The sequence below is a fragment of the Protopterus annectens genome, chromosome 3.part0, assembly GCF_019279795.1.
Source record: "Protopterus annectens isolate FY-2018-M chromosome 3.part0, PAN1.0, whole genome shotgun sequence".
NCBI classification, from domain to species: Eukaryota; Metazoa; Chordata; order Ceratodontiformes; family Protopteridae; genus Protopterus; species Protopterus annectens.
This window is the reverse complement of record NC_056731.1, coordinates 1774602297-1774615063: the sequence shown is the minus strand read 5'-3', so window position 1 is coordinate 1774615063 and position 12767 is coordinate 1774602297. Positions and strand designations below refer to the sequence as shown.

At 38.8% G+C, this 12767-nt stretch overlaps 1 protein-coding gene across 2 annotated transcripts in view; it reads right to left on the bottom strand.

The window, feature by feature from the left end:
- LOC122797053 (polyamine-modulated factor 1-binding protein 1-like) overlaps positions 1 to 12767 on the bottom strand; it is a 2450839-nt gene that overhangs the window by 1475962 nt on the left and 962110 nt on the right. For both annotated transcript variants that reach the window (XM_044065829.1, XM_044065830.1), the window contains exons 17-19: positions 6052 to 6174; positions 4656 to 4940; positions 2288 to 2534 (exon numbers count right to left, since the gene is read on the bottom strand). In XM_044065829.1, coding sequence (XP_043921764.1) covers positions 2288 to 2534; positions 4656 to 4940; positions 6052 to 6174 — 655 coding nt within the window. The remainder of the gene's footprint in view (positions 1 to 2287; positions 2535 to 4655; positions 4941 to 6051; positions 6175 to 12767) is intronic.

The following is a 12767-nucleotide window of genomic DNA, read 5'->3' as shown; positions in this document are numbered from 1 at the left end:
TCATGTGATTTTACGTAAAATTATGTATCAATTGTAGCTTTTCTACCCGAGCATCCACTGAAAAAGGACCCGTGTCCAGTCGGACTTTCCCAGTAAACAAATATAAAATAAAATAAATAAATATAATCTACAGCGGTGTCCGGGCCAGAAGCATATTCCTTTTAAAGAAAGCATTATTTCGAAGATTCCTATATGAATTTGTTACACAGGTTACCTTCCCAGAGAGAAATGTCATAAAATAAACATTTATGTGTGCTGTGTAAGTTCTACAGTTTATTAAAATCAAAGCTGAAGGTTAAGTTGAAGTTAACAAAGAAAAAAAAGAATTAATGATATTTACATTTTCACTCAGATTTATTCTTCAAACATATGAAACAGCATATTACAACATTTACTGCATCATTTGTCAATAAGCTTCTTCCACATCAGCAGAGCAGATATATCGATATCAGTGTGGCAGTTAGCACAGATGATAAACGCTCTGAGTTGTTAATGACATGCTTCCTGTGCCAAGGGTACAGTGCTTGATTCCTTCTACCACCAACTGCCTGATGTGCGAGTCTGAGCATGTCACTTAATCAGAGGGTGCTCCTGGGGAGGGCCTGAAAAGGGTCAATTTGTCCAGTGAGTTTACCAGTCAATAAATAAGCAAAATAAAAAAATATAAATAAACAACAATAAAAACTATTCATGTAAAGAAAACGAGAAGGAAAAAATGTATAAAAAAGAAAAACAAAATGCAAACTTAAAACCCAGTTTATTACAGCGAAATTACTGCTAACGAAGAATGTAATGAATGCACTGACTGTGAAGATCCACCCTCAAGTACTTGCAAAAAAAAAAAAAAAAAAAGAAATGAGTGGATTAAAAGAAATCAGCTGCCAGACAGATGCCATTCACTGTAAATACATTACAAAGCATGGCAGACAAGTGGGCAGAAAGACTCACATCAAGGAAACTTCAGGCATTTGCATCTTTAGAACTTAAATGTTGAAAAGCACTGTAACATAAAGGTATCCGAAGCTGGCAAATTCTAAGTGAGAAGAAGCTGAAGTACTTAAAACTCTGAAGAACGAAAAAATATCTGACATAAGGCAGCTAAAAAGGAAAGCCTGCTTTACAAATACCAGAAAGCACAAATCATTTTTAAAAGAAAAAGGCAGAGAAAAAATGTAAACTTAATATTGTGTCCTAAAATAAAAAGGTTAGCACTGCATCAGTTTAAGTTTACCTACAATATGCCTTGGACTTGAGCCTTCGCTGATCTCAGGCCAGAAGCACTAGCAGCTGCATGCTTTATTTACAATCCCTTTGGCAGACTTACAACTGCCCCAGGCTATAACAAAGTGTACCTAATGTTCAAACTGGCAGGTAATCCTATGTCAAACACACTCCTTTGATTTAAAGTGATCAATAGATTCTTGTAAAGAGGTAATTTCTGTGATGTTTCCACCTAGCTTTTTTACAGGTGATTCACACAAAAGCCTGCTTGTATGATGTACGAACAATAAACAGAAAGCTATAATCATGTTTTTAGATGTTTCCGGTGCACAACGATTTTGGATCAATAACCTGTGTAATACAATTATCTGCAATGATCTGGTTGTATTGAAAAAGAATTTGCAGCAGACCTCTAGGGGGTTTAATTCTGAAACACATACTGTAGCAAGCAATGATGTGATTTCTGCTGTACTAGGCAACAGACAAGTAAGCGGGCGAAAACTGTGTATTTTCAGCTCAGTGATGTGACTGGCACTGGTAGTATATAACAATATCTAGTTATATTGAAATATTGCCAAACACTTTACTAGAAAGATTTATTGTGAGCAGTGCCAACAGTTCAAACTCTAGCAACAGTGTAGCCTTAAAACAGGTTAACCACAATTATGCTTATTAAAATGAACAAATTTAAAAAAGCATGTAAATCCATCCATCCACAACCCCTTTTCCCATTTTTGCACGTGGGGTTAGGGGGTCACTTTAACAGAGACAATCACCTAGAGGCAAGGTTTACACTATCATACAGTCTAGACATTCTGTATTACTGTACTGGATAAAATAAAGGAATAATTTTCATAACTAATTTCTGCTTTTGCTGCTGATTTTGTTGCCACCAATGAATGTAACAGTCTGTAATGTACACACGATTATTTGTACATTAACTATGGAATTTAGCAAGAAATGTGTGTTTACTGTTGAGACTGTGTGTGTATATTTGAGTGCGTTTGTAATGCTTTGATGCTCACATACATTTCACAGCATAACAACACTGTTTTCACCTTATTACCTGTGTCTCTGTATTGTTTATGCACCTCCTGTAATTCCACATTCAGCTGCTGGAGCTCAGCTTTAAGTGCAATGTTTTCCTTCTCCTTTTGATTTTTGTCTTTCTGGATGTCCTGGATGCTTACTTTCAGGTTCTTGACCTGGCTGTCAAGGTGCTCTACCTCAGCTACTCTGGCTTTGATACTTTCTTTTGCCTGCAGGAGATCCTCCTCTGACTTTCTCAGAAGGTCGTCTCTTTTGCGTATTGCCTGTGAAGACAAAAGAGCTGCCGATAGACCCTTTTATGATGTACTTTAATACTGCATCATGCTATGTCGAGCTGTGGGACACTGGAGATTTTAGAGAGGTTCATTAACAGCCGGGTCAAGTACCAGGAGGAGAAAAAGCAATTCCTGTTGTTGCAGACATCTCAAGCATCAAAAGCGTCTGCAACAATGGTTCATAAACCAGGCTTCTAATGAGACAAACTGCAACAAGTAAAGTGTATGCCAGACACTCATTAGAACAACTTGAAATGCCTGGAAAATACTATACTCTGTATGAAAGGAACACAGAAAATTACAATGGTACTCTTAAAATTCTTGTATTCATTTGTCCCAAATGCATGAGAAAGACAAACTCAAAAGTGGGCTCCAAATGTCACTGCTACATTTCTAGAATCTAAAACACATTCTGAAATGTGACAGCGTTGCCATCATCACTTCTAACAGAGATGCAAGAGAGAGATGCTCTTTCACAAAAGACAGTTTTAGCTAATTGCCTGATTTATGAACAGTCATGATAAATTAAGGACAGATTCTGGCTTAACCCTGTTATACTGTAACAAAACTCACACTATATATACATGCATACTTACAAGCAAATCATGTGCTATACTTTTTTTTATATATTTTTTGAATATGCGTGACCCTCCCCAAAAATATGTATGTACGTGTGCATGTGTGTGTGTGTGTGTGTGTATTTTATCAGGTAATCATGGCTGAATGATTTTTATTGCCTTTATGCCACACCTCACCTTTCCATCAAGCTCTGGCATGCTTCTTTTAATCTGAATATTTAGTACTCTTTCATGTCTTAATTACAGCAAATTGCACACAGTTGGCACCATTTCTTGAAATTAATCCCAGAGTAATTTGTTTCTGTCAAGCAGTCAATGCCTTAGAGAGTCACAGCGAATGTTATTGCAGATCTAAATTTAAATGACTGTCTGTGTATTTAACTTAAGCCTTTAATTATTTGTACAGTACTGTTTTTAGTTCGGAAGCTAAACTCCTTCGTGAAGAGCACAGACATGTTTAAGGCATCATGAAATCTTTGGATATTACTGACTGCAGTGGCAAAACAACATAGCCCTGGTATTTATTTTGTTCAGTCAATAAAAAGTTCTAACACTGAAAACTTTTTGTGGGATATGTGCAGTACTTCTGTTTGCCCTCCAAGCTGTATAATGAAGGAAATGCATACATATAGCACAATACTTTTAATCTGATGTCAAGAGGTTGATTTTAATGTACTGACTACTACAGAGTAGCAGTCTATATTTCATGATGAGTAATTCATACAGTCATTTATACAAGCTGTGTATCTGGTATAAAATACCTATGTCTAGTGCAGTTTTTGTAAGACATTCACCAGACATTTCATTTCAGAAATATAAAATGTAGAAACTTCAATAATACAAAAGGACTGGGACAATGTTGTATATTGTGTGGTTTCCTCATTATTTTTTTAATTATTTCCATTGAAAATGAAGACATGACTATATAGCAGCTGTATATTTAAGGGGGGGGGGGGTTGGGCCCTAACTTGGATCCAAATAAACACAATATACTGGAAGAGGACATACCATTTTCATGTTATCAAAAATATGATTGTAAAACAGACTGATGTCCTTTCTAGAGCTAGTTCTCTGTCATATACCCAGTCAGTGGTAGCATAAGTTGTGGCAACCCTAAACAGGGTAAAGTGGGTACTCGAAAATGCCTGAATGAAATACACAACTGTGTTAGAAAAGGCAAAAACGTTGATATCCCATTTGCACTGCACAGATGCAGGGTGGACAGCCAACAAAAATAATTGGTGGGAAATCAGTACAGAAGTACTCTGAGAAATAACCCAAGCCACAAGAGATGACAGTTGTCCTTTTCTGGTCATTCCTTACTACTGTATGTTCATATGTGCATTGATATGTCCATCATAACTGCAATACACTTAAAATCTCTCACAATATCTAAAGTAACCCTAGGGTACAAAAAACATACAGGTATATCATGTTGAAATTATTTTTAAGAAAGTGGAATGTCCTGCAAATCTTCACGCCTTATTAACATGCTCACAAAAATGTATGTTTTCGACAGACAGAGGCATACCTGCTCTTTCTGATTGCATACATCCAGAGACTGTGCCAGTTCTTTTTCGGACTGGATGACCTGCTGTTGTAACTGAGTAAGTTCAATCTTATGTTTCTGCTGAGAAGCTATTATATCCAGATGCAAAGACTGTAAAGTCTTTTCGAGCTTTTCGATTTCAAGAACATAATTTTTCTGATGTCTGACTACATTATCAGCCTCAGCTTTCAAGTCCTGTGTAAGCCTTTCACTTTCTTCAAGTTTTGCAGTTTGTTCCATGGAGTGCTTTTTTGTCATCTCAAGTTCCTAGCAGACAGAAAAAAAAATATTTCAAACAAAAACACACAATGCATTACAAAGTCATTCCTGTTATATAACCTTAATTTCTTTAAAAACTAAACTAAGTCTCATCTTTCTGTAGGAGTGGATACATTTCTTCGTATGAACTACTTTCTGGATACACTTCATAGCGTCTATTAATAAAGCAAACTTACTAAGAACCCAGAAAATCAAAAAGTTAAGCATCCAATTTTAATCCTGAATGCTCTTTATAACGATTCTTGTTGGCCTTTCTCAAAATATTCCAGAATATGCAGATATTCAGGTCAAGCCATATTTAGTAACAATCTTAATGAACAGTAGTAGCATTGCCAGATGACAAAAAAAAAAAGATGAATACATGTATTTATATATTTGTTAGCAGGGTAAGTACACTTGTATGAAGACCCTTTACATAATATACAAAAGAAAATAATGTTCTTGTTATAAGAACTTCTCATAATACAGACATATCAATGAAAAAATTAATATTCTTGTTCAATAACTTGTACTTTATAAATAATATATATATATATATATATATATATATATATATATATATATATATATATATATATATATATTACCTAGCAGTTTTCTTTCCTCTTCCATCCCCACTAAATAGTGAATCATTCTACAAATTGATCATAAGGCAAGATCTGTATGTCACAGTATTGGTAAACATTTTAAACAAGCATGAACAAAATCATAGTTCACTAAAAGAAGTACAGTCATGATATTTGAAATTGTACACCAACTTCCAGAAGTATAGCATTCTCCTCCCCAACTGTTCATTCTTTAAGGCAGTATAACTTTTTAGTAGTGGAAAAATAAGTGACATGACTGGGGGGGCAACAAATATCCAACCAGACATTCTGAAGAAATGACATTGGACAATATATAGCTATGAGCCATAACAAATATGCCAGGGCTTTGTTTTCCTAATTTAAATTCTAACAAACCTGAATAGTCAAAACCAATTACTTTTTAAAAAGTACAGTGGTATACACAATGAATGGCTTGCTATGCCCTTGACCTTAATCATTAGAATACTATATAAATTTTAATTAAGCAGTGCTTCTATTACGAATTGTCTTACCATTTGCAGGTGTCTGATATGCGACAAGTGCTCAGTGAACTCTTCATTCGAGTGCCTGTGAGAGGACTGATACTGAAAAAATTCTGACTGAAATCGACAAATTTCGCCTTCTTTTTCTAAAATCTGTGAAATGGAGTATAAGTTTATAAACAACAAACATGAACAATGCGCGCACACAACTTCAGGTATAAGAATATTTTTCACATTATATCCATTACCTAAACATGCTGCTTTCTTTACAAAACTTGATGAAGAATAATAACTTTCTGTACTTCTTAATGGCAAGTACAAGTTTCTTATCCATCATATACAACAGAAAAAGCAATTGTAACACTTACTTTTGGTTATGGTTATCAGCTGGGTACGAAAACCCTGTGTTTCTAGAGGTAAGCCAAACATTCCACTTAATGCTGTGCTGATAATGCCATAAGAAGGCTGAAACATGCATGTCTACAGCTAGTGGGATTTGACTTTATTGGCCTGAATTTCTCCATAAATAGACTTAAAAAGAAAAAAGACATGGAAATTCAGAATTGCCATATGGCTGAAATACCTGATGTCCTTAAAGTGTCATTTGTATATATCCCATGTTGCCTCTAATACAAGAGGTTTAAGGAATCACACAGTGGAAAGTCTAGCCTTGCTAGATTTTCTTTTGATTTTTACTTACTTTGAAAAGGGAAATATCAATGCCAGCTCACAAGGCCCTCAGTGAGTGCCTTAATGTTAAATAAACCCAAAGCCTCAATTATAGGGGAAAAAATTAACTTAAAGCTTTAGTTTGATGAAACAGGCCTTTTTTAAGCTGAGATGTCATCAGCATTTTTCCTGATAAACTTGTGCCTTTGGTGGAGCTAGTACAGTCTAGAGAAACATACACAGCATACTGCGCATTACTATTTTTTTAAATATAAACTGCAATGTTTAGCAGGGACAAATTTCATTTCCTGCCAGAAAATAGTCCATCCACTTCTGTTCTTTTTTAACAGCTAAATTTACACCAGCACTGTTTGTAACTATAAGCATACAGCTGTTCAGATGGCAGGCTTGCATTACAGAAATGTTTCTGTACTCTAGAGAGCACTGGTTGGGTTTTCACTAAAAACAATATTCTTAAGGTACGCTTTCTATCAACAATGACACTAACAAAAGAGCCCGCAGAAAAAAGGTGATGCTTGTTCTTCCCTTTTGAGCTCTTTCCCAGTCTGCAAAAATAAGTTAGGGAAGAAACTAGAGGTACAACATGTACAAACAAATATGAGAAGATGCAGGGGTTGGAGAAATTGTGCCATGCCTGCAAATTAGGCATTACTAAAAGACCTGGAGTTACAGTATGGGTCAGTATAATCCATCAGTTATCTGCAAGGTATGGCAGTCATGAAGATTTAATCAGAGAATGAATATCATCAGTCTGTAGAATCAATGGGTCAGATATAGCTCCCCGATAGTTAACAGAGTAGCCATTTATTCTGCTCTATTATACAATGACCCCCCATTAATATTCCAAAATGTGCACGCTGATTGGTCAGCATGCACGTTGTAAATCAAAGATTTATACTAATGGAAAAAGGTCCAGTTGCCCGGATTTTTTCCATTAGTATAAGTCTTTTTTTTTTTTTTTTTTGGACAGGAAAGGAAGAGCTCAGTTGCTGTTATCTCACGATGTTAAATGAGTTTAACATAGCGAGATATCTTAAAAAAAAAAGCAACAGAGATCTTCCTTTCTCTGTTGCTATTTTAAATACTGTCTCGCTATGTTAAACTCATTTAACATAGCAAAACAGCTTTTAAACTCTTTTTAACATAGCGAGACAAGTTTTTAAAAGCAATGGAGATCTTCCTTTCTCCATTGCTCCCACACACACAATTCTGATGTACTGCGTAACCATACGCATTCGCAGTACATCAGAACTGCCGCAGAATACTGGACAACTGCGGAAGGGCAGCAAGGAGGCATTATACAATGCCATTATTTAAGAAAAGTTTTTTTTTTCTTAAATAATGTCATTGTATAATAGCAATAACCCACTTCTGGGTGTGGGTAATGCTGGATTTACCCACGGTTGTCTTTGTTTGGCCACTCAGGCTTCACCCTCGTGACCAAACCACACCAACCGTGGGTAAATCCAGCATTACCCACACCCAGGAGTGGGTTATTACTTAAGTAAACCACACAAATGCTGTTCCTAGGATAGGCTATAACAACTGAAAGTACTTCTTCCCTCTCCTCTTTCATTGGCTAGTGTAAATAAGCACAAAATTATTATTTTATTAAATCATCCCCATTCAACTACTTAAATTTATTGGCCATCCCACTGTAGTCCACAGAACCAGAATACAAAGTGCCCACCCCCTTTCAATTTATCTTGCTGTTTTAAAATTAGTGGCTCCCCACTTAGCTAAAGCTTAATTACCCCCTCTTTCATATCTAACTGCTTATTGTACACTGAAACACTTAGGATATTAACCCATTTTTCCATCTTACCTTTAAAATCTACATCATCTACTCCATGACCACCAATTATTAGACAGCCCACATTCTGCCTTATTCTCAATAATAATATTGGGATTAGTGCTTCTGTTTTGCTCCTGGTGAGAGGAGGACCATAAGGAACATTATTTCTGGGAGACTGCTGATCACCGGAAAAACCTTAACTGCTTCATAGGAGCCAGATGGAATTTGTGCATACATTTTGCTCTTGTTAAGAGAAGGAGCAGAGTGAATTGATTCCTGAATGTTTCTGGCTGGACAGTCAAAGTGCTTGACCTTCTTCATTGGTCTGGTTGATATTCAAGGCATTTACCAGGAAAACTCTAAAACAAGCCTATAGACCCTTGCACCATCTGGGACAAGACTGTGGCTCACCAAACATGCTGTGACCTGCTTCTCATCTTGGGATTGGTGTTACTAGTTTGTTTCTGGTGAGAGAAGAAAAAAAGGAACACTGTATCCCAGCAGAGTGAAGCTGAGATGAGACCAGCACTAATAGCAGCCAAGCAGTAGCCATTCAGGTGACTCCCCTCTTTCCATCATTCTTGACAAGCTAATTATTTGTTTTCAGTAAGTATTGCTTGATTTACTTCTAACTTCAGAAAATCTGCCCAAATACTTCATCCATAAATCATCACAGTCTACTTAATAGTTTTCTCTCAAGTGTTTGGCAGTGCCCTGTATAGACACAGACACCTTGAGTGACATTTTTCCTGTAAAAGGACCACTGAAATTTCACCAATACCTAGCTGCACACAGGACAACTAGTTTGCAATGACAAGCACTGCCCCCCTCCCACAAAGTTCCAAACTAGATACTCCTGACATTACTTTATATTCTTACTCCAACTGTCTAATCAATAAAAAGGATCTGTTGCCATGGATATGAACTGTCCCACTATCTCTGCTACCAGCTTGGTGGATATGGGCATCCTGTGGGAATGCAGAAATTGCCTGTTTACAAACAACCAGTTAATTCTCAAACTGATATGGCATATGAGAGATGTATTTATACAATGTTACTGGAGGTAAAGTTTGCACATAAAAGCACTCCTAATGTAAATAAGGTTGTCAGTAGTACACACACTACACCCATCACACACAATTCAAAGCAGACATAAAGACCCACAGATGCTGAGGCACTTAAATATAACCTTACTAAACCCCAAACACCTCCTAGGCAAAGCACACATGACAAACACCCTCAGCAGGTCTGAATGCACTCTTTCAAAACAATACCCACATCCACACACACAACCACAACTCATGGAGCTTTTACCTCTAAGCCAATAAGGCGAGCCACCACACAATCCAACATTCTGGTCACTGGAGACTGCATTGTGAGAGACGGTGCTGTCACTCTCACTAGGCTGAGTAAGGAGAAAGTCACAATTAGGTTCATAGGTTTATACTAGGCTATCTGCCCTAAGGCATTTATAAGCCTAGCCCAAATTATTGTGGCTTACGCCACCCCTTATATGAAAAAATACTGTGCCCATTAGTTTGTTGTGCCTCTGTCCAGCAGTGACACAGAGTTGATTCCTGGCGTAAACCTACGATCTCCCATCCACAGGTCTAGATTTCTCTTGAACAGAGTCAGCGAGGTGCTCTGCCTCACATGGACCGGGATTTTATTCCACAGCATAGGGAGTCTCTGAGTGATAAATCTATCCCTCCAGCACGTCCTATTTATATCCGTGCTAAGGTTTAAGTCGCTTGCTCTAGTGGTTTTGGTGGATTTGGATTTTTTGAGGTGGAGCATGTCCATTAATTCCGGGTTGGACATGGCCTTGTATGTCAGGCACATGTCACCTCTGAGCAGACGGTATGCGACTGAATAGAGCTGGAGTTTCTTCAATCTGGCAGCATATGACAGATTTTGGAGTCCCTTTATCCTTTTGGTGAGGAACTTTTGGGGTCTCTCCAATTGCTGCAGATGTCGGGTGAGATACATCCCGAATGGGGCATTGTACTCGATCATTGGTCTGATAAGTGAAGAGTACAGGGGAACAATGACCTCACTAGATCTGGATGTGAATCCCTTCATGATCAGGTGGGCAATGTAGAAGGTCTTTCTAACCACTTTAGCAATGTGAGTGTCAAAAGAAAGGCCAATGTCAACCTGGGTCCCCAGGTCCCTGATAACCTCTTCTGTGCTTAGTGGATTGCCACCTATATGGTAGCTTGGGGTTACCTTGTTTTTCCCGAAGGGTATGACTATACATTTTTGGCGTTTAACTTCAGGCCATGGCTCTGGCACCAGCTATCTGTTTCCGTGAGTCCCTTCTGAAGGATATCCGTGTCCGATGCACTTTCCACTATGGCGCCCAGTTTGCAGTCGTCTGCAAACTTTGTCAGCCAAAGTCCTCCCATGTTGGCCTGTACTTCTGAGAAGTAGATGCCAAACAATAGGGGCCAAGGACCGAGCCCTGTGGGACACCACTTGTGACCGGCTTGGAGTCTGACACAGCGCCAGCAACTCTAACCCTGTGGGTTCTGTCCTTAAGCCAGTTTGCAACCCATCTTGTGACATATGGGTTTACATTTAAGCTGGTAAGTTTTTCTACAATACCCGAGTGGGGTATTGTGTCGAAAGCCTTTGCAAGGTCAAGGTAGGCTGTATGGACTTCCTTTCCTCATCAATGGCCTTGGTGACCGTTTCAAGAAGTCAACCAAGTTCAAAAGGCATGATCTTCCCTTGACAAAGCCAAACTGGGTCGGGTCCAATGTCTGCAAGTCCCCTATATCTTTGTTTATGAGCTCCATTATGATCCTCTCCATAGCTTTGCAGACTAGACTTGTTAAGCTTATGGGGCGGTAATTACCAGGGTCCGTAGAGGCACCGCCTTTGTGGAGTGGGACCACAGTTGCCGTCGCCACTCCTTGGGCACGTATCCTGTGGTAAGGCTGAGATTAAACAGCTGCCTTATGTGCGGGTTTAATTCCTCATTTAGCTCGTGTAGCACACAGCCGGGGACACCATCCGGTCCCATTGATGCTGTGTTTTTAGCTTTAGAGAGAGCAGCTTTCACCTGCGCATTTGAGATGTCCGGGAGGCTACACTCGGCTGGGATAGTTATCTCTCCTTTAGGGGAGAGGGGTGAAGTTTGCACTGAACCTGTCTGCCAGTATGTTGGCAATGTCTGTGGGTTCAGTGATTTTTGTATCATTTTGGACTAATTCTGAGCATATCTGGGAGTTTCCACCCAGGTTCCTAACATAGCTGAAAAAGGCCTTATGATTGTCCTTTGAATCCATGGCAATTTTTCTCTCAAAATTGGCCTTAGTTGATTTTATGAGTGCTCGTATTTTTTACTAATAATGATCAGGGTGACTTCCCTTTTATGGATTTTGTTCTATCATGTAATAGCTTTCTCCTCTTATTGTAAAGTTTGTTAATGGCTGGGGTCCACCAGACTGGACGCTTGCCCTTTGTGGAAAGAGTCTTGGTTTTATTTGGGATTGCCTGATCCATGCAGTCCTGGAGGTGTTCATAGAAGGCATTTGTAAGGGCTTCCATAGCTTGGGTTGTGGTTTCCTCTGGCTCAGGGGCCTTGAAGGATACCACACCAGTCTTGAGTAGTGTGAAGTTTGCTTTAGAGAAGTTCTTCACTATGGTCTTTTGCTTGGGGTGGGGGCGGGATGTGGATTTCCAGTGAGATTAGTTTATGATCAGATCTCACCAATGAGGGATATACTTCGGTGTGGAGCATTTTGTCCCCATGTTTGTGACAATGAGATCTAGTATATTTTCTCCTCTCGTGGGAACAGTGACTAGCTGTTCCATGGCATTTGAATTTATGAACTCCAGGAACCGTTGGGCTAGAAAGTTAGGGCTTGAGTAATGTTCCCAGTCTATATTCGGGTAGTTGAAGTCACCCAATATGATGGTGTTTGGAGATACATTTATACCCTCCAGTGTCTTCAGGAAGGCTGTGTGGGGTTCCTGAGTTTGAGAGGGTGGCCTGTAGCATGCTACAATTTGTAGAGCAGTTTTGCCTATGGTTAGTTGCACCTGGATGGTTTCCGAAGCTTCGTGCGTTGCCACCAACCTGGAGGTGTGAGTATCCTTTATGAATATGGATACACCCTCCTTTTGTGGTGTGGTCCGGGTTTTGGGGCCGGAACGCATGATATGAGGTAAAACCTAATAGTGCCGGGTGCTCTCAGGAGCCTTGAACCAGGTTTCAGTTACAGCACAGACATCGATGTTCTCCATACTGAGA